The 21,912-nt window shown below is 45.4% G+C and overlaps 1 protein-coding gene across 7 annotated transcripts in view; it reads left to right on the top strand.

The window, feature by feature from the left end:
* TBC1D4 (TBC1 domain family member 4) overlaps positions 1 to 21,912 on the top strand; it is a 300,990-nt gene that overhangs the window by 7,637 nt on the left and 271,441 nt on the right. For 4 of the 7 annotated variants that reach the window (XM_063952941.1, XM_063952940.1, XM_063952938.1 and 1 more), the window contains exon 2: positions 19,600 to 19,695. The exons of the other annotated variants lie outside the window; for them this stretch is intronic. In XM_063952941.1, coding sequence (XP_063809011.1) covers positions 19,600 to 19,695 — 96 coding nt within the window. The remainder of the gene's footprint in view (positions 1 to 19,599; positions 19,696 to 21,912) is intronic. 7 annotated transcript variants of the gene reach the window in all.

The following is a 21,912-nucleotide window of genomic DNA, read 5'->3' as shown; positions in this document are numbered from 1 at the left end:
AGAGGTTCCCAAACTGTGTGCCGTGGCTCCCTGGGGTGCCTCAGGACACTTGCAGGGGTGCCCTGGGTTGGTGGTCCAGGACCAATTCAAATTATTCATGGTCAATTTAACAGGCAAAACCAGTGTTGGTGGCTGCCAGTCATAAAATATGTGGCCAAACAGAAGCAAATCCTGTCCCTCACCACACAACTGACCCTAAGGATGACATATAAACGCGATCTACTTAATGTAATATTTCTTTCTAAATTTCTCAATAAGAAATTTTTGGCCTAGGGGTGCCGTGATAAAAATTCTGATATTCTAGGGCGCCGTGATTCAAAAAAGTTTGGAATCCACTGCCTTAGCATCTCCAGTGCCACACTTTGTTGTTCTGCTGATCCAAAATGTCACTAGCTCTAGTTCTACTTTTACAAGTCTATATTGAGAAGTGTTTAAACAATCGGGTATAGTTATATGGATTTTCTTTCCACTGACAGTCATGTTGCATCTGTAACATGTAGCTATGTTTATTTCTAATCCAGTGTAGCAAATTGAACATGACATCATGTTCACCCAGGTTTAGCCCCTCACCCCCTCAAGCCTAGCTGGCTGAAGTTAGTGAATATAGAAACCTGTGGAATAAGCAATGTTTTTTGTTTTATGCTTTCTTTATTTTTGTTTTATTGCCACTCGTGTGCCTTCACATACAGTTAATTTTTTGTTTTGTTTTTTTTGTCCATTTGTTTTCCCATTTGCTTTCAAAGGAGTTAAAATGTGTTTGTAAATGTAATGATATAATTATGCATCAACACTGATCCTATGCGCTGTAATTTAAATATATATACATTTTTGCAGCAGATCTCTGTAGTAGTTAATTAAGTAGTTAAATGTAGTTTTTAGTCAAGTGCAGGTCTATCTTCATGGCAGGAAACCGTAACATGGTAGATGTTGTAGTACTTCTGCGCATTGTGCTTCTAAAGGTGCACTCCAACAGACCTCCTTTTTTAATGATTATTCTTTTATTTTATTTTTTAACGAAGATTTGTACATTTTTAACATGAATTTTTCTTCCTACTGCATAAAGTATCCCCCCTTCCCCCCTTCCCTCTCTTTCCTCCCTGGAAGCTTTTGGTCTCTGTTGATCCCAAGAGAGCTTACCATGATCTGTCAGTCTGAGCCAGCCAGTCAGTCCCCACTCCTCAAGTGGTCACATGAAGGCAGAGTTAAGGGAGGCCTTTCTGCTATGACTTGTCATGTGACTGTTGTTGCCATAGTAATTGCAAACTAAATTATTTATAGTAGCTTGAATCCAAACCTCAAGAAGAATGATTAACTAATGTTCTTCTTATATGTAACTAAAATGATTTGTATTAAAGAAACACAACTTTTTATGTTTACAGGGATTGCACCTGCTTTAACTTGTTTATGTAAGTCTCAGATCCTTTTGTCTGTGTCCTCAAGGAACACAAAAAAGCAAATAAAAGCTTTCTATGTTTTGACTCTTAAAGAGACACTACACTAATTGTACCTTGATCCAATATTCACAGGCATAGTTTTATAAACCCATTTGCTATGTTCAGCTCATCTGAATGGTGTTCGCATGTTGCAAAAAGTCTCCCTCTTCCTAAAGAATTTCACCTAAAAGGTCTAACATTAAATGGAATTTACTGTGTTGTGAAAAAATAAATGTGGTTTAGTGATGCTCTGATCTGGGTGTTCCCATGAAAGCTTCAACCATATAACAATGGCTCCTGCATGCACCCCTGATTTTGATATTGCCATTTCCTCATTAATTTCCTATTTACATGAGTACACAACAGGGGGTGATCATCACTGATGCAGCTGTCTGGGCAACCAGTAACACAGAGGAGAGCAGCATTCCCTGTGGTTCATACTATACCTACTGTTTCTCTATATGTAGTCCCTACCAACCGATCAGCTTTAATCTACTTATCTAGCACATTATATGAAACGATAGGTAGGATCTGAGTGGCAGCTATTGGCAACCTCTACTTGTTCTATTCAGAAAGATTGAAACATTTCCCCCCTAAGTAACATGCAGCCAGTAGTGGTCTGCTGTACCTACACACAGGGGACCTGATAAAGAACTGGACGTCAAGTTGCCTCTGCACTCTTCCTTTTTCACATCTGTATATTAAGCTATATGCATCTCAAAATGTGTGCAATATTAACTATAATCTATAGTTGGGCACGGGGAACACAGACAAGTCGTTATCATTGGGAGTAATTCAGAGTTGATCGCAGCAGCAAATTTGTTAGCAGTTGGGCAAAACTATGTGCACTGCGGGGGGCGAATATAACATGTGTAGAGAGAGTTAGATTTGGGTGGGTTATTTTGTTTCTGTGCAGGGTAAATACTGGCTGCTTTATTTTTACACTGCAATTTAGATTTCAGTTTGAACACACCACACCCTAATCTAACTCTCTCTGCACATGTTACATCTGCCCCCCCCTGCAGTGCATATTGGCCCTCATTCCGAGTCGTTCGCTCGGTAATTTTCTTCGCATCGCAGCGTTTTTCTGCTTAGTACGCATGCGCAATGTTCGCACTGCGACTGCGCCAAGTAATTTTGCTATGAAGATAGTTTTTTTACTCACGGCTTTTTCTTCGCTCCGGCGAACGTAATGTGATTGACAGGAAATGGGTGTTACTGGGCGGAAACACTGCGTTTTATGGGCGTGTGGATGAAAACGCTACCGTTTCCGGAAAATACGCAGGAGTGGCTGGAGAAACGGAGGAGTGTCTGGGCGAACGCTGGGTGTGTTTGTGACGTCAAACCAGGAACGACAAGCAGTGAACTGATCGCAGATGCCGAGTAAGTCTGAAGCTACTCTGAAACTGCTAAGTAGTTTGTAATCGCAATATTGCGAATACATCGTTCGCAATTTTAAGAAGCTAAGATACACTCCCAGTAGGCGCGGCTTAGCGTGTGTAACTCTGCTAAAATCGCCTTGCGAGCGAACAACTCGGAATGAGGGCCATGGTTTTGCCCAACTGCTAACAAATTTGCTGCTGCGATCAACTCTGAATTACCCCCATTATCTCCAAAAGTTGCACACAGTTTATGTAGTTGCAAAATGTATGTCTCCTAACATTATACCTGAAGATCCATTTAGTTCAAAATAAAATGCATCTCTAAAGGGCTGCCAGTGTGCACGTGTGTGGTAACTAGGACACATATTTGCAGAGCGTAAATGCACATACTTAAAACCAGTCCCAGAGAGAGCTGCAATCTGATGCAGAATACAATTCATTTTGATTCCAGAGAAATCTTAATCTACAATTTGCACTAATCCTGCTGTGTAGCACCAGAACAGAGACCCTGTTGTACAGGTAGATTCTCTGCCATACAGGATGACATTTCCATCTATTATGAATAGGATGGCTGCTCTTTTCTGACCAATTTGCATGAAACAATCAAAATCGTCCAATGTCCAGTGCTCCATTTGTGCATAGCTAAACCTGCCATTAGTGAGTGACTTAGATATACAAGGGAAATAAAGTCATGACATGGCACAGTGCTTGGATACAGGACTATCCCTATATAATCTAGCTTTTTACTAAATTTTTTTTAACCTTGCCTTGTGTAATTATATTGGTGTTTTAGGATTGCCGTAGTCTCTCTGCCTTTACTAGCTGTTATAAGAATCCAAGGGTCATGTATCTAGAGGGCTGTGCTATACTTTGCTGGCTCCAACATGTAGACAGTGAAAGTTCAAGGGTATGTAGTGAAAACTGGGATTGCACAAGGAAACTAAATTGAATGATGTCTTTTTAACTTGCATTTTAGGGGGTAATTCAGATTTCTCTGACGTCCTAGTGGATGCTGGGAACTCCGAAAGGACCATGGGGAATAGCGGGCTCCGAAGGAGGCTGGGCACTCTAGAAAGATTTATGACTACCTGGTGTGCACTGGCTCCTCCCACTATGACCCTCCTCCAAGCCTCAGTTAGATCTTGTGCCCGGCCGAGGTTGGATGCACACTAGGGGCTCTCCTGAGCCCTTAGAAAGAAAGTATAGATTTAGGTTTTTTATTTTCAGTGAGACCTGCTGGCAACAGGCTCACTGCAGCGAGGGACTAAGGGGAGAAGAAGCGAACTCGCCTGCTTGCAGCCGGATTGGGCTTCTTAGGCTACTGGACACCATTAGCTCCAGAGGGATCGACCGCAGGCCCAGTCCTTGGTGTTCGGTCCCGGAGCCGCGCCGCCGTCCCCCTTACAGAGCCAGAAGCAAGAAGAGGTCTGGAAAATCGGCGGCAGAAGACATCAGTCTTCACCAAGGTAGCGCACAGCACTGCAGCTGTGCGCCATTGCTCCTCATACACACTTCACACTCCGGTCACTGAGGGTGCAGGGCGCTTGGGGGGGGCGCCCTGAGCAGCAATAAAAACACCTTGGCTGGCAAAAATACCACAATATATAGCCCCAGAGGCTATATATGTGGTAAATACCCCTGCCAGAATCCAGAAAAAAGCGGGAGAATAGGCCGCGGAAAAGGGGCGGAGCTATCTCCCTCAGACACACTGGCGCCATTTTCTCTTCACAGTGCAGCTGGAAGAAAGCTCCCCAGGCTCTCCCCTGTAGTTTTCAGGCTCAAAGGGTTAAAAAGAGAGGGGGGGCACTAAATTTAGGCGCAATATTGTATATGCAAGCAGCTATGGGGGAAAATTCACTCAGTTATAGTGTTAATCCCCACATTATATAGCGCTCTGGTGTGTGCTGGCATACTCTCTCTCTGTCTCCCCAAAGGGCTTTGTGGGGTCCTGTCCTCAGTCAGAGCATTCCCTGTGTGTGTGCGGTGTGTCGGTACAGCTGTGTCGACATTTTTGAGGAGGAGGCTTATATAGTGACGGAGCAGATGCCGATAAATATGATGTCGCCCCCTGTGGGGCCGACACCAGAGTGGATGGTTAGGTGAAAGGTATTAACCGACAGTGTCAACTCCTTACATAAAAGGGTGGATGACGTAACAGCTGTGGGACAGCCGGCTTCTCAGCCCGCGCCTGCCCAGGTGTCTCAAAGGCCATCAGGGGCTCAAAAAACGCCTGTTACCTCAGATGGCAGACACAGATGTCGACACGGAGTCTGACTCCAGAGTCGACAAGGTTGAGACATATGCACAATCCACTAGGAACATCCGTGACTTGATCCCGGCAATAAAAAATGTGTTACACATTTCTGACATTAACCTCTAAAAATGGGTTTTTATGTTTGGGGAGAAAAAGCAGGCGGTGTTTTGTTCCCTCATCAGATGAATGAATGAAGTGTGTGAAAAGCGTGGGTTCCCTCTGATAAGAAACTGGTAATTTCTAAAAAATGTTACTGATGGCGTACCTTTTCCCGCCAGAGGATAAGTTACGCTGGGAGATATCCCCTAGGGTGGATAAGGCGCTCACACGGTTGTCAAAATAGGTGGCACTACCGTTTTAGGAACGGCCACTTTGAAGGTACCTGTTGATAAAAAGCAGGAGGCTATCCTGAAGTCTGTATTTACACACTCAGGTACTAGACTGAAACCTGCAGAGCGTGCTGCTGCAGCGTGGTCGGTGACCCTGTCAAACATACTAGTTTGCTAACATGAGAACATATTAAAGACGTCGTCTTATATATGAGGGATGCACAGAGGGATATTTTGCCGGCTGGCATCCAAAATGAATGTAATGTCCATTCTGTCAGGAGGGTATTAGAGACCTGTCACTGGACAGGTGATGCTGACTTTAAAAGGCGCATAGAGATTCTGCCTTATAAGGGTGAGGAATTATTTGGGGATGGTCTCTGGGACCTCGTATCCGCAGCAACAGCTGGGAAGAAATATTTTTACCTCAGTTTTCCTCACAGACTAAGAAAGCACTGTATTATCAGGTACAGTCCTTTCGGCTTCAGAAAAGCAAGCGGGTCAAAGGCGCTTCCTTTCTGTACAGAGACAAGGGAAGAGGGAAAAAGCTGCACCAGTCAGCCTGTTCCCAGAATCATAATTCTTCTTTCGCTTCCTCTGAGTCCACAGCATGACGCGGGGGCTCCACAGGTGTAGCCAGGTACGGTGGGGGGGCCGTCTCAAAAATTTCAGCGATCAGTGGGCTCGCTCACAGGTGGATCCCTGTTTCATTCAAGTAGTATTTCAGGGGTACAAGCTGGAATTCGAGATGTCTTCCCCCCGCCGTTTCCTCAAATATGCCTTGCCGACAACTCCCTCAGGCAGGGAGGCTGTGCTTGAGGCAATTAATAAGCTGTATTCCCATCAGGTAATACTTAAGGTGCCCCTACTTCAACAAGGACGGGGTTACTATTCCACACGGTTTGGGGTACCGAAACCGCATGGTTCGGTGTGACCCTTTTTTATATTTAAAATCCTTGAACACATACATAAAAAAATTCAAGTTCAAGATGGAATCGCTCAGGGCGGTTATTGCAAGCCTGGACGAGGGAGATTACATGGTATCCCGGGACATCAAGAATGCTTACCTGCATGTCCCCATTTACTATCCTCGCCAGGAGTGCCTCAGATTTGTGGTACAGGATTACCATTACCAAGTCCAGTCTCTGCCGTTTGGACTGTACATGGCACCGAGGGTGTTACCAAGGTAATGGCCGGAATGATGATACTCCTTCGAAAAAGGGGAGTTTTTAATGATCCCGTACTTGGACAATCTCCTTATAAGGGCGAGGTCCAAGGAGCAGTTGCTAGTCGGGGTAGCACTATTTTGGAAAGTGCTACAACGGCAGGGTTGGATTCTAAACAGTCCAAAGACACAGCTGTTTCCTACGACACGTCTACTGTTCCTGGGGATGGTTCTGGACACAGACCAGAAATAAGTGTTTCTCCCGGAGGAGAAAGCCAAGGAGCTGTCATCTCTAGTCAGAGACCTCCTGAAGCCAAAACAGTTATCGGTGCATCATTGCACGCGAGTCCTGGGAAAAATGATAGCTTCCTACGAAGCAAACCCATTCGGCAGGTTCCATGCAAGAACTTTTCAGGGGGACCTGTTAGACAAGTGGTCCGGATCACATCTTCAGATGCATCGGCTGATAACCCTGTCTCCAAGGACCAGGGTATCTCTACTGTAGTGGCTGCAGAGTGCCCATCTTCAAGAGGGCCGCAGATTCGACATACAGGACTAGGTCCTAGTGACCATGGATGCCAGCCTTTGAGGCTGGGGGGCAGTCACACAGGGAAGAAGCTTCCAGGGACTTTGGTCAAGTCAGGTGACTTCCCTACATAAATATTCTGGAACTGAGGGCCATTTACAATGCCCTGAGTCAGCCAAGGCCTCTGCTTCAAAACCGGCCGGTCCTGATCCAATCAGACAACATCACGGCAGTCGCCCATGTAAACCAACAGGGCGGCACAAGAAGCAGGATGGCGATGGCAGAAGCCACAAGGATTCTCCGATGGGCGGAAAATCATGTGTTAGCACTGTCAGCAGTGTTCATTCCCGGAGTGGACAACTGGGAAGCAGATCTTCTCAGCAGACACGACTTCCACCCGGGAGAGTGGGGACTTCATTCAGAAGTCTTCCAAAGGATTGTACACCATTGGGAAAGGCCACAGGTGGACATGAAGGCGTCCCGCCTCAACAAAAAGCTATAAAAGATATTGCACCAGGTCAAGGGACCTTCAGGCGATAGCTGTGGACGCTCTGGTAACACCGTGGGTGTACCAGTCGGTTTATGTGTTCCCCCCTCTGCCTCTCATACCAAAGGTACTGAGAATAATAAGAAGGCGAGGAGTGAGAACGATACTCGTGGTTCCGGATTGGCCAAGAAGAGCCTGGTACCCAGAACTTCAAGAAATTATATCAGAGGACCCATGGCCTCTGCCGCTCAGACAGGACCTGCTGCAGCAGGGGCCCTGTCTGTTCCAAGACTTACCGCGGCTACGTTTTGATGGCATGGCGGTTGAACGCCGGATCCTAAAGGAAAAGGGCATTCCGGAGGAAGTCATTCCTACGCTGATTCAAGCCAGGAAAGATGTAACTGCAAAACATTATCACCGCATATGGCGGAAATATGTTGCTTGGTGTGAGGCCACAAAAGGCCCCAACAGAGGAATTTCAACTAGGTCGATTTCTGCATTTCCTACAAGCAGGAGTGTCTATGGGCCTAAAATTAGGCTCCATTAAGATACAGATCTCGGCTCTGTCGATTTTCTTCCAGAAAGAATTAGCTTCAGTACCTGAAGTTCAGACATTGTAAAAGGAGTGCTGCATATTCAGCCCCCGGTTGTGCCTCCAGTGGCACCTTGGGATCTCAACGTGGTGTTGAGTTTTCTTAAAATCACATTGGTTGAACCACTAAAAACCGTGGATCTAAAATATCTCACGCGGAAAGTGGTCATGTTATTGGCCGTGGTTTCGGCCAGGCGTGTATCAGAATTGGCGGCTTTGTCATATAAAAGTCCTTATCTGATTTTCCATATGGATAGGGCAGAATTGAGGACTCGTCCCCAGTTTCTCCCTAAGGTGGTATCAGTTTTTCACTTGAACCAACCTATTGTGGTGCCTGCGGCTACTAGGGACTTGGAGGATTCCAAGTTACTGGACGTAGTCAGGGCCTTGAAAAATTATGTTTCCAGGACGGCTAGAGTCAAGAAAATTGACTCGCTATTTATCCTGTATGCACCCAACAGGCTGGGTGCTCCTGCTTCTAAGCAGACTATCGCTCGCTGGATCTGTGACACGATTCAGCAGGCGCATTCTGCGGCTGGACTGCCGCATCCTAAATCGGTGAAAGGAGGTGGGCTCATCTTGGGCGGCTGCCCGAGGGGTCTCGGCTTTACAACTTTGCCGAGCTGTTACTGGGTCAGGGGCAAACACGTTTGCAAAATTCTACAAATTTGATACCCTGGCTGAGGAGGACCTTGAGTTCTCTCATTCGGTGCTGCAGAGTCATCCGCACTCTCCCGCCCGTTTGGGAGCTTTGGTATAATCCCCATGGTCCTTTCGGAGTTCCCAGCATCCACTAGGACGTCAGAGAAAATAAGATTTTACTCACCGGTAAATCTATTTCTCGTAGTCCGTAGTGGATGCTGGGCGCCCATCCCAAGTGCGGATTGTCTGCAATACTTGTAAATAGTTATTGCTAACTAAAGGGTTATTGTTGAGCCATCTGTTGAGAGGCTCAGTTGTTTTCATACTGTCAAACTGGATATAGTATCACGAGTTGTACGGTGTGATTGGTGTGGCTGGTATGAGTCTTACCCGGGATTCAAAATCCTTCCTTATTATGTCAGCTCGTCCGGGCACAGTGTCCTAACTGAGGCTTGGAGGAGGGTCATAGTGGGAGGAGTCAGTGCACACCAGGTAGTCATAAATCTTTCTAGAGTGCCCAGCCTCCTTCGGAGCCCGCTATTCCCCATGGTCCTTTCGGAGTTCCCAGCATCCACTACGGACTACGAGAAATAGATTAACCGGTGAGTAAAATCTTATTTTGAATGCAGCAGCATATTTGTTAGCTAATAGCCAAAACCATGTGCACTGCAGGTGGGGCAGATATAACATGTGCAGAGAGAGTTAGATTTGGGTGGGTTATATTGTTTCTGTGCAGGGTAAATACTGGCTGCTTTATTTTTACACTGCAATTTAGATTTCAGTTTGAACACACCCCACCCAAATCTAATAGGCCCTACACACTGGGCGATATCACTCAAAGATATGAACGATCTCGTTCATTAATGAACGAGATACCGTTCATATCTATGGGTGTGTACACACGGTGAGATCCTTGCTATGTTCGATTTTTACTTGCGATTTCCCTTGAACTCCCCGGAGCCCAGATAGGACAAATTTTGACTAACTTTTCTTGAGATATGGACTATGTGTGCTTGCGATTTTGGCTTATGTGAGATTTTGGCTTATGTGAGATGTCATTGACATGTGAGATGAACTAGATAGTACACCGATCTAGCAAGGATTGACTTGCCTGCACAGTCTATCTTTTCTTGCGATGACGACCTGGCGGGGCCGCGCATCGGGATCGCAAGGTGACTTTCACCTTGCGATTTGCACTAACTTTTCTTGCGATTTTGACTGTATAGTCAAAATCTCAAGAAAAAATCTCACCGTGTGTACACACCTTATAAGTGTGGAGGCACAAGCGATGAATGATGCGCGGCCCCGCGCTCGTTCATCACTGGTGCCCTGTCGGCTGTGCATGCAGGCCAATATGGACGATCTCGTCCATATTCGCATGCACTTCTATGGAGGCGGGTGACGGGGGGAGTGAAGAAACTTCACTCCCCCCTTCACTGCCCCTCTGTCGGCCGTATCCGCCGTTGGGCAGCTCGGCGGCGAATCGGTCAATGTGTAGGGCCCTTACCTTTCTCTGCACATGTTACATCTGCCCCACCTGCACGGCACATGGTTTTGTTGCTGCGATCAGGTCTGAATTAGGCCCTTAGTTTTGTGCGAGTGACGGTAATTTTTATGCTGTAAAGTATCATTTTTGCCTTGTCTTTTAATGCTAGAATATGATATTGCAGTTGCGTTTCCTGGTATGAATTACTTTTTTAAATAATTTTGTAGCCTTAAAATTCGTAGCATTTTCCTGTGTAAATGGACGACACCTTATGAGTTAATAATATGTATGGTATTTCACATATTAGTAAAGTATTGTTTTTTTTAAATATATAAGGCATCACAGCACAGTACATACAAGGTAGAAAGAAAAAAAAGACATGAAAAACAGTGGATAGGGAGGGTCCTGCTCATGAGAGTTTGCATTCAAGTAATGAAAGGGCCTAACAGATACAAGGAATTACAGTGGCTATGACTAGAGATTGGGACTCCATCAGGGATGTATGGAATCCTCTAATGAAGGGGTGTTTTTTTTCAGAGAAAATGTAAACATTCTAATAGGGTGTAGTATCCATTAGTGGGTTGCAAAACGGAAGACATTTTGTAGATGGGAGTAAGATGGTCATCATAAGATGGTGTGTGGGAGAGAGTATTTCGAGATGAGGTTTATGAGGGGATGGGGTTATTGAGGACTTATTAGGATCATGGTGAGTAGGATATGGGCAGTCGTTGAAGGTATTTACAGTGTAGTGTGGAATGGCATGAAAGGAGTCATCATTTTGGTTGGATTAAAGCCGGGTTAGATGGGTGGGCAATACCAAATAGAAGTTGGCTGCAGTAGCTGTGACCACTGGTGATGAAAGAATGGATGAGTCTTTTGACCACACCTTAGGTAAATAAAAGCTGTGACGCTAACCCCTCTGCCACACTCAGGTCATCCCCACATGACGCTAACCTCCCCACCCACACACGAGTCATCCCAGCTTGTCCCTAGCCCCCATCCTCAATAGCAGTTTCCTTCACATTACACTAATAACCCCCCACCCCAACACATTTGCTGTTGTAGGCTAATTCTCAGTTTGCTTCTCATAGGGTAATGTAGAGGTGTAGTCAGCGGGTTAAGGATTGGGGATGAAATGGAGGAACGGACCTTTCCTATGGGATGAGTCAGTCACCGGGAAGTGCAGCAATACTCGTGTTACAGTATACAGGCCAGGCCCCATTCTGAAATTAAAAAATGTCCTATTCTGTCAGGACTATGGGTGGGTGGCATTGTGGTCCATCCATACGACGGCCCCATTGTAGCTAACTTTTCTTTTGTAAAATCTTTGGTGAATTTAGGCATTTTCCTATTTTTTTTTTTTTTTTCTTAATGCATTTTACCAATAAGAAGCTTTCCAGAACACATCTTTTTGTACAGAGCTGTGAACTGTCCTAATGGAGACACAAGGAAGGAGTTAAACTGCATTCCATTTCTTCTTGGGTGTAACGCTTGTACAATTAATATTGACAGTCAAAACATTTTCTGCTTCTACAGTTAGATAAGATACTGAGGGAGACTGGCACTTTCTTTCCCAAACAGCCATGGGCTGCCTATCCATGTTTGTTATTCAGTAAAAGCACATTTTGTACAAGGATTGTGTTAACCTAATGGTGCACTGAAGAATTGTGAAGTAAATAACGTTAAATAAACGTAAACAAGCGTAGTATTTAAGCTAAATATTTAAGCTACTCTGAAACAGATTTTTTTTTTTTTGGACAGAATGACATTAGGAAATTATATGTGCAATTAGCTTTCCTTTTTTATTACTTTTTTTGTGAATTGGACATGGCACGTATTCCTAATTGACAAGCAGCATTGGTCTGGATATTGGGGCCACCCACAAAATAGCATCCTGGCACTTACTTTTTGTTGAATAGACACTGTTCAAATAGTTTGCTATTAAAAAGTTACCAGCTGACTGTTAGGACTAATAATGAAGCTTTGTTAAAGCAGTTTTCAAAATTGTATGAAGTTTATATACTTTTGACAGATATGAAGTCCCTTTGTCACATGATCCCTTAAAGTACGTTGTCCTTGTGGTGGTGTGGTGTGTTGTGTATTTTTTTCCCCTTACATTTGCACAAAGTACAGGTTGAGTATCCCATATCCAAATATTCCGAAATACGGACTTTTTTGAGTGAGAGTGAGATAGTGAAACCTTTGTTTTCTGATGGCTCAATGTACACAAACTTTGTTTAATACACAAAGTTATAAAAAATATTGTATTAAATGACCTTCAGGCTGTGTGTACAAGGTGTATATGAAACATAAATGATTTGTGTGTATGTACACGGACTTTGTTTAATGCAGAAAGTTATTAAAAATATTGTCTAAAATGACCTTCAGGCTGTGTGTATAAGGTGTATATGAAACATAAATGCCTTCTGTGCTTAGATTTAGGTCCCATCGCCATGATATCTCATTATGGTATGCAATTATTCCAAAATACGGAAAATCCGATATCCAAAATACCTCTGGTCCCAAGCATTTTGGATAAGGGATACTCAGCCTGTAATAATTTGTAGGACTTTAATATTAAGTACAATAAATAAGAACCAAACAACTCAAGGTGTGTACATACGGTGAGATTTATCCTTGCGATTTTGACTATATAGTCAAAATCGCAAGGAAAGTTAGTGCAAATCGCACTGTGTTAGGCTGCATGCGATACCGATGCACACTCCCGCAGGATCGGTATCGCAAGGAAAGATAGACTGTGCAGGCAAGGCAATCTTGACTATATAGTGTACAACGTATAGTCAAAATTGGCACTTAGTCAAAACTGTACATAGTCAAAATTGAAGGTACAGATAGTCCAAGTCGGTGCTTCTGGGCTCCGGGGGATTTCAGGGGAAATTGCATAGTCAAAATCTCTCCGTGTGTATGCACTTTTACACTGGAAACCCATGCACAATAGTATTTTAGTACATGAAGATTAGAATGATACACTTGTAACATCTACTGACCAGCTACTCACCTAGCAGGTACATGAAGAGAGACAGAGTAAGTCCTTTGTCTGCTTTTAGACAAACCTGCTCTGAGCAAACATGTCCATGCTTAAGCCACCGATCCACGTTTATTGTCGGAAGCACGGCCAAACCCGACAGGTTTTAGCCCCATTTCCGACAATGTCAATCCGACTTTAAAAAAAAGTCGGATTGCTATTGTCAGGAACGGGCCAAACATGTCTAGCCCCTTAATACAATAACTCCACCTGTCAGGCAGAATCACGGGCACATAAATTTGATATGAATATCTAGGGACATTGACAACGGGACTTTAAACTGTAGAGGGGAGTGCACGAGAATGGGATAGTGCACACATATTTAGCTTTGCACTGTGGACCTGTGAATTCATCCTTAGTTGCCTGTACTATGCTCTTTTAAATGCCACTAAAGCAGGGGTGGGGAAATCTTTTCTACCAAGGGCCATTTGGCTATTTATAAAATCCTTCGGGGGCCATACAAAAATTATCAACTTAAAAATTAGCCTGCCCCCAGTAGTTATGCCCCAGCAATTATGCCCCCAGTATATATGCACCTTAGAGATGCTGTGTGTGCACGCAAAAAAATGGGAGCCCCCAATAGAACAGTGCCAGATACACATATGCCCCCAGTAGTGCACTGCCAGATACACATATACCGCCACAGTGCCAGATACACATTGCCCCACTGTGCCCGATACACAATGCCCCACTGTGCCCGATACACAATGCCCCACTGTGCACCCCCCCCCCCCCCTTCCCCGCTGTTCACTGCTGTTGTTCCTGCTGTGTGAGGGGAGGAGAGCGCAGCGCCTCTCCTGCCCCTCAATGCTCAGTGAAGTTCAGTCTCTGGCAATGGGCATCTCAAATGAGGCACCGGTTAAGAGCTCGAGGACCAGAAGCCAATCGGGAGCCGGGGCTGCCAGTCCGCGAGCTCTGATTGGCTAACAAACCAATGAGATTCACCCCGCCGCCGAAGACCGGAGTCCGGACATCACTGAGCACATTGAAGGGCAGGAGAGGCGCTGTGCTGCGCTCTCCTCCCCTCACATAGCAGCGGCTGCAGCACTGGCCGCCGGGCCAGATAAAGAGGCTGTGTGGGCCTTATCCGGCCCGCGGGCCGGACGTTCCCCACCCCTGCACTAAAGTATAATAAAATATTATATTTGAATTTTATTTTTTATCTTAGATATGTCTCTACTTATTATGAAAAGTAGAGAAAGATAGGATAGGGGCAAAGATGAGAGATAGATGCAAGGGGGAGAGAGAGAAGACGGGTGGAGGAAGGGTATAATATGAGAAACAGACAGGGGACAGAGGTGAGAGAGTGTGACTGGAAAAGGGAGAAGAGGAGTGAATTGTCAAGAGAAAGAAAGGGGGGCGACACAGATCAAAGAGAGAGACCAGGGTTGGGGTAGACAGATGAGGGGAAGGGGAAAAGAGATGAGAGAGAGAGAAGGGAGGGGGACAGATGAGAGTAAGAGATGGTGGAGCTGTTTTGGGGAGGGAGGACAGATGACAGATTGGTGGGAGGAAGGGGTAAAGAGATGAGAGAGAGACTGGGGGAGGGTACACAGGAGGCACTGAGAGATATGGGGAAAGGGGACAGATCAGAGAAACTGGGAGGTGGATAGATGAAAGAGCTGTGGTGGGGGGTGAAAAGATGACAGAGATACTGTGGGGAAAGGAAACCGCTATTAAAGAAATACATTTGGGGAGTGGGGACCAAAAGAGACAGAAGGGGGCAGAGATGAGAGAAATATGGGGGGGAGGAGAGGCTCGAGACGGAAGAGAAATGAGCCAGACGGAAAGGATGGGGGGCAGATATGAGAGAAATAGTGGGGATAGGAGGGACAGAGGTTAGAGACAGATGGTGTGATCCTTCATTCAGCCGCTGCTTTCCACTCCCATATATACAGGTCTATAGTTTCCAACAGGAATATATCCGTCTTGAATCTATTACAATCTTTTGATCTGTTTAGCTGTATTTTATATTTGCTTTCTACTGCATCAAAATAAACGTATAGATCGTAGAGAATTGATTGGTAGATCGCACCAAGCTTTTTCTTTTTTTGCAACTTTGGATGAGTATACAGTACTACTTAATTATATGTAATCAGACAATGGGGGTCAATCGCTCGTTGCCGATTTTCGCAACGGAGCGATTAAGGCAAAAATGCGCATGGTTCGCAGTGCGCATGCGGTTAGTATTTTAGCTTAAAACTTAGTAGATTTACTCACGTCCTAACGAAGACTTTTCATCGTTGAAGTGATCGTAGTGTGATTGACAGGAAGTGGGTGTTTCTGGGCGGAAACTGGCCGTTTTCTGGGATTGTGCGGAAAAACGCAGGCGTGTCAGGGAAAAACGCGGGAGTGTCTGGAGAAACGGAGAAGTGGCTGGCCGAACGCTGGGCGTGTGTGTGACGTCAAACCAGTAACGAAACTGACTAAACTGATAGCTATTTGTGAGTAAGTGTCGAGCTACTCAGAAACTGCTAAGAAATTTCTATTTGCAATTCTGTTAATCTTTCGTTTGCAATTCTGCTAAGCTAAGATACACTCCCAGAGGGCGGCGGCCTAGCGTGTGCAATGCTGCTAAAAGCAGCTAGCGAGCGAACAACTCGGAATCACCCTCAATGTTTCTGTTTGTCCATTGAGACTATGAACTCTGTATTGCATGTTCCTATAATCTTTGACATTGTACTTGAACTACAGTATATCTTTGGTTTTTCATTATGTTTGTAACTTACATATAAGGCAGGTTTTATGTTACTGAGAGGAGAGTTGCCAGCCTTCTGTGATCCGGGACATGGTATGTTTTCTGTGGTTCTTTTATTTCTTGTTGGCAGATTGCAGCAAATGACTGTGTTTTAAAAATCTGGTCATCCTTGCTCCAAGGTCATAATGGGAGTTGTAGCAAGCCTTGGAGAGAGATAAAGTGGAGAGGTTGCCCATTGCAAGCTTTACCTAGCACAGTCTTTGAAATGACACTTTGGGCAACTACTCCACTTTCTCTATTCAAGGCTTGATCCATCTCCCCGGCAGTGGGGGTAATTCAGATCTGATCGTTGCTGTGCAATTTAGCACAGCGGGCAATCAGATTCTAACTGTGCATGCGTATGCACCGCACTGCGACGGCGTGTCGCAGAGCTACACCAGCGATGGGATGGTGCGAAAAAGCCGATCGCATGGGCGTTCGCAAGGAGATTGACAGGAAGAGGCCGTTTGTGGGTGGCAACTGACCATTTTCATGGAGTGTCTGGAAAAATGCAAGCGTGCTTATGCATTTTCAGGGAGGGTGTCTGACGTCTCTCCGGCCTCGATCAGCAGGATTCCATCGCACAGGAAGAGTAAGTCCCGGGCTGCGCAGAGACTGAACAAACTAATTTTTGTGCAGCTTTGCAACACAACCGAACGCACACTTGTACAGCGCTTTTATCCTCCCCCTGTAGGTGGCGACTATCTGATCACAGGGCAGCAAAAAACGCAGCCCAGCGATCAGATCTGAATTTGGCCCAGTGTCCTATTGGGATGCTTCACCAGCTTGCAGGGACACCTTTTAAACTTGTTGTTCACAACTCCTTGAGAAACTCTCTCAATATAGATCCCACCTTGGAAAGCTACCTTGTTTGAAGCCAGGAGTTGATCACTTTTCCATCAAGCTTATTTTCCTGCTGCTGCTCGTGGCTCAGTGGTACGTCAAGTCATGTTCAAGAGTGATCTATTGAGGAGGACCGAGCTGCATGAGTCTTAAGCAGTGTGACCTGTGGGGGAGATCTGAATCCAGGGCTCAAGTACGGTATGTGTTTGGGGACAGTATTATTATTACTGGGGGGCTGCAACGAATTGTGTACGCTCCTGCATTGCCTGTACTTGTGTATCCTCGGAGCAGTGTGTTAAGGCCCATACACACAGGGCGATTTTAAGCTGAAAGCAGCTCACTTTTTGGTGTTTGAAGCTGCTTTCAGCTCAAAGCCGCCCAGTGTGTATGAGCAAGCGGTGATCGCTGATGCGCGCTCCCGCTTCATCGCTGGCAGCCGCCGCTTATCTACTGGTATTACCAGTAGATGAATGGCGGGGTGAGCGGCTTTCCATAGCGTTCTGCTATGGAAAGCCACTCATCCCCGCTGACATCGCTGGGCAGCGTGGAAAAGTGTTCAGTGTGTATGGACCATAACACACACGACATGCATCATCCCCATTATTATAACGGTTACTTATTGGGAGCAGAAAGCTGTTCTAGCACACAGTATGCAGTCTCCGATCACTACAAGATCTAAGAACAGTCTTCATATGCTCAGTCAGCTACAGAGAGGTTATTATGCGGATAATAGACTTTCTCCCAGGCTACTATGGGGAATTTGTGCAGGATTAATCAGTGTAAGTTGAAGGCTTTTAAGACTCAAATGAACTGTGTGTGTGTTATAGTACTTCGTGAAAAGAGTTGCTTAGATAGCATTGATGAAAAGATAATGGTATTTTATTTTATAAGCTGGCTTGGTAAGCCACAGGTTTGCTGTTTGTTTCTTTGCTTAAACCATTTCTTGTGCACTGGCATGATTAGATGGGTCACGTGCCGTGTGTATGTTTCTGTAATCAGCCACTGCATTATTGTTGTTTTGTGTGATCTAATGCTTGTTGTCCTACTTCTTATTATGGAGGGTGCCAACCTAATTAAGCGGAATGGTCTGTGACCCGTGAACAGTGTGAGTGTATGCTGCCTGCAAAACATAAACAACACGCTTTAGGTGGTGACCATTATGGGGGTGTGGTATAACAGCTGCTTAAAATAGATAGACAGTCAATAGGTAAACATGCAAAAGGTCGAAAGGGGGAAAAGGTCAACATGAAAATGCTTGACACGAAAAACATACTTTTTCTGTTTTTTAATTTTTTTTTTTATTTAAACATTTTGTACAATTTCAAAGTGTGTGTGACCATGATTAGTGAAAACGTAGCCCCTCGCAGGCTCTCTCCGCTCGCCACGCTTTGGGCAAGGTTACTGTTCCCAAACATAATCCACATGGGATGGTAGATGGAGCAAAAAGAAAAACTTGTCGACCTTTTGACCATGTCAGCATATTGCATGTCAACCATATGGGGTTGACCTATTGACTGTCTAACTAAACACGGTCTGTCCATTCACTGGAACCACAATTATGGACACAGATTTGTCCTATAGGAACTAGCATGCCATCCGCTATTACATCCATATTACACAGAATCTGATGACAGTGCTGGGAACAATAATTTATCATTTATAAAACTGCCTCATTGGTATGGGAATAATATGGGAATTTCAGTTTAAGGGGGGGAAATGTACTAAGCCTCGGAGAGTGATAAGGTGGAGAGAGATAAAGTAGCAACCAGCTCCTTCTGCAATTTTTCAAACACAGCCTGTAACATGGCAGTTTGGAGCTGATTGGCTGGTGCATTGTCTCACTCCAATTTATCACTCTCCAATGCTTAGTACTTCTCCCCCCTAAATCCCAGAATAAAAATATTCCGTTATTAACAAAACTGATATACAGTGTTCACTGTTTAGTTGTACAGTGCAAAATAAAATGTTCTAGTATTCACTCAAGGTTGAACAATGGACAAGGTGCCGTGTGGGAAAGAGGACACCTCTCTGTGCATCTGAAAAGGGGACGTGGCCTCCTGTTTGTCCCTCTTCGGGATATGCCCAGGACTTACTCTATCCACACAGTGAATAGATGCTGTGCATATGTGAATGTTGAATACCTTAACCCAGAGGTTCCCAAACTGTGTGCCGTGGGGACACTTGCAGGGGTGCCCTGGGTAAGTGGGTAAGTGGTCCAGGACTAATTCAAATTATTCATGGTCAATATAATAGGCAAAACCAGTGCTGGTGGCTGTCAGTCATAAAATATGTGGCCAAACAGAAGCAAATCTTGTTCCTCACCACACAACTGACTCTAAGGATGACATATAAACGCGATCTACTTAATGTTATTTCTCATACGTCCTAGAGGATGCTGGGAACTCCAAAAGAACCATGGGGTATAGTCTTATAGTGTGCCCATGTCTCCAGCGGATCCCGTCTATACCCCATGGTCCTTTTGGAGTTCCCAGCATCCTCTACGGACTAAGAGAAAAGGATTTACCGGTAGGTATTAAAATCCTATTATTTCTTTCTAAATTTCTCAATAAGAAATTTTTGACCTAGGGGTGCCGTGAAAAAATTCTGATATTCTAGGGCGCCGTGATTCAAAACAGTTTGGAAAACACTGCCTTAACCAGTTCTTTGGTTTATTCACCAGGTAGAACAAAAGGGTGTGAGACAACACAGGGTCAATGCAGCACAACTCTGTGACATGCTGTATGATGCAGATCCAGCCAGGATTGGGTTAACAAAGGTAACGTGGAGTATCTATTCTTTGCACCGGATAATTACTTCACAGAAAGGGTAGTGGACAAGTGGAATGGCCTCTCATCAGAGGTGGTAGAGGCTAAAGGTTCATACACACTAGACAACGTCGCTCTATGATCGAGGGGCCGCGCATCGATCATTGCTGACGGCATACACACTTACCGAGAAAATGAGCGACGTCGCTCAGGAAGGGGGGAAATGAGCGCTGTCGCTCAGTTTCTCGCCAAGTTTGTATGCACATTAAGACATTAGAGCAATTTAAACATGCATGGAATAGACATAAGGATATCCTTACAAAGAAATAAGGATCAAATGAGGTTTGAGACAAAAATATGGTTAAAAAAAAAAGGGGTAGACTAGATGGGCCAAGTGGTTCTTATCTGCCGTCAAATTCTATGGCCCTCATTCCGAGTTGATCGGTCGCAAGGCGAATTTAGCAGAGTTACACACGCTAAGCCGCCGCCTACTGGGAGTGAATCTTAGCTTCTTAAAATTGCGACCGATGTATTCGCAATATTGCGATTACTAACTACTTAGCAGTTTCAGAGTAGCTCCAGACTTACTCTGCCTGTGCGATCAGTTCAGTGCTTGTCGTTCCTGGTTGACGTCACAAACACACCCAGCGTTCGCCCAGGCACTCCCACCGTTTCTCCGGCCACTCCTGCGTTTTTTCCGGAAACGGTAGCGTTTTCAGCCACACGCCCCTGAAACGCCGTGTTTCCGCCCAGTAACACCCATTTCCTGTCAATCACATTACGTTCGCCGGAGCGATGAAAAAGCCGTGAGTAAAATTACTTTATACATAGCAAAGTTACTTGGCGCAGTCGCAGTGCGAACATTGCGCATGCGTACTAAGCGGATTTTCATTGCGATGCGATGAAAAATACAGAGCGAACAACTCGGAATGAGGGCCTATGTTTCTATAATATACATGCAGTGGGACTTGTAGTTCCACAAGCAGTTGTGAGCGGTGTCATCGGTGTAAAGCTCAGTAACAGACCAGACACTCGTGGGCCCACCCTACTTCTATGGAGGACGAATGAAGAAGAATGTGCAGTAAGCCATATGCGCAGAAGAAGCAATGGTCAAGAGGTTGCGCATGTGCAGTGAGCTCACCTCTGTTACAGTGGGAATGGACCAAGGAGATAGTGCTTGCACTCTGCTTCAACTATTAGTACCAATGAGCTCATGATTTGTACTCCTGATAGTGCAGATCATCCCTCTGTCCCTCATATATTTATCTTTGACAGCACCACCACAGTTCCCATAGTTTGCAGAGCGGCTGCCTTTGTGTCATATGTTACTTTTTACTCTATTCCTCATATCCAGTCTTTCTCTGACGTCCTAGTGGATGCTTGGACTCCGTAAGGACCATGGGGAATAGACGGGCTCCGCAGGAGACTGGGCACTCTAAAAGAAAGATTAGGTACTATCTGGTGTGCACTGGCTCCTCCCTCTATGCCCCTCCTCCAGACCTCAGTTAGAATCTGTGCCCGGCCAGAGCTGGATGCACCTAGTGGGCTCTCCTGAGCCTGCTAGTAAAGAAAGTAATGTTAGGTTTTTTATTTTCAGTGAGATCTGCTGGCAACAGACTCACTGCTACGTGGGACCGAGGGGAGAGAAGCAAACGTACCTGTTCACAGCTAGGTTGCGCTTCTTAGGCTACTGGACACCATTAGCTCTAGAGGGTTCGAACACAGGCAAAGGTCCTCGGTCGTCCGTTCCCGGAGCCGCGCCGCCGCCCCCCTCGCAGAGCCAGAATATCAGAAGCTGGTGATGAAATCGGCGGCTGAAGACTCCTGTCTTCATTAAGGTAGCGCACAGCACCGCAGCTGGGCGCCATTGCTCCCACTGCACACCACACACTCCGGTCACTGTAGGGTGCAGGGCGCTGGGGGGCGCCCTGGGCAGCAATAAGAATACCTTTGGCATAAAAAAGACACAAAATACAGTCTGTGACTGTATATGTGTAAAACCCCCGCCATTTTTTAGTCAGAAACAGCGGGACAGAAGCCCACCGCTGAGGGGGCGGGGCCTTCTTCCTCAGCACACCAGCGCCATTTCTCTTCACAGCTCCGCTGGAAGGACGCTCCCCAGGCTCTCCCCTGCAGTCTCCTGGCACTAAGAGGGTAAAAAGAGAGGGGGGGCACATAAATTTAGGCAAAAGGTGTATTGATACAGCAGCTATTGGGAAAAATTCACT

This window comes from Pseudophryne corroboree, chromosome 2, assembly GCF_028390025.1.
Source record: "Pseudophryne corroboree isolate aPseCor3 chromosome 2, aPseCor3.hap2, whole genome shotgun sequence".
NCBI lineage: Eukaryota > Metazoa > Chordata > Amphibia > Anura > Myobatrachidae > Pseudophryne > Pseudophryne corroboree.
This window is presented reverse-complemented; position numbering and strand designations above follow the sequence as displayed.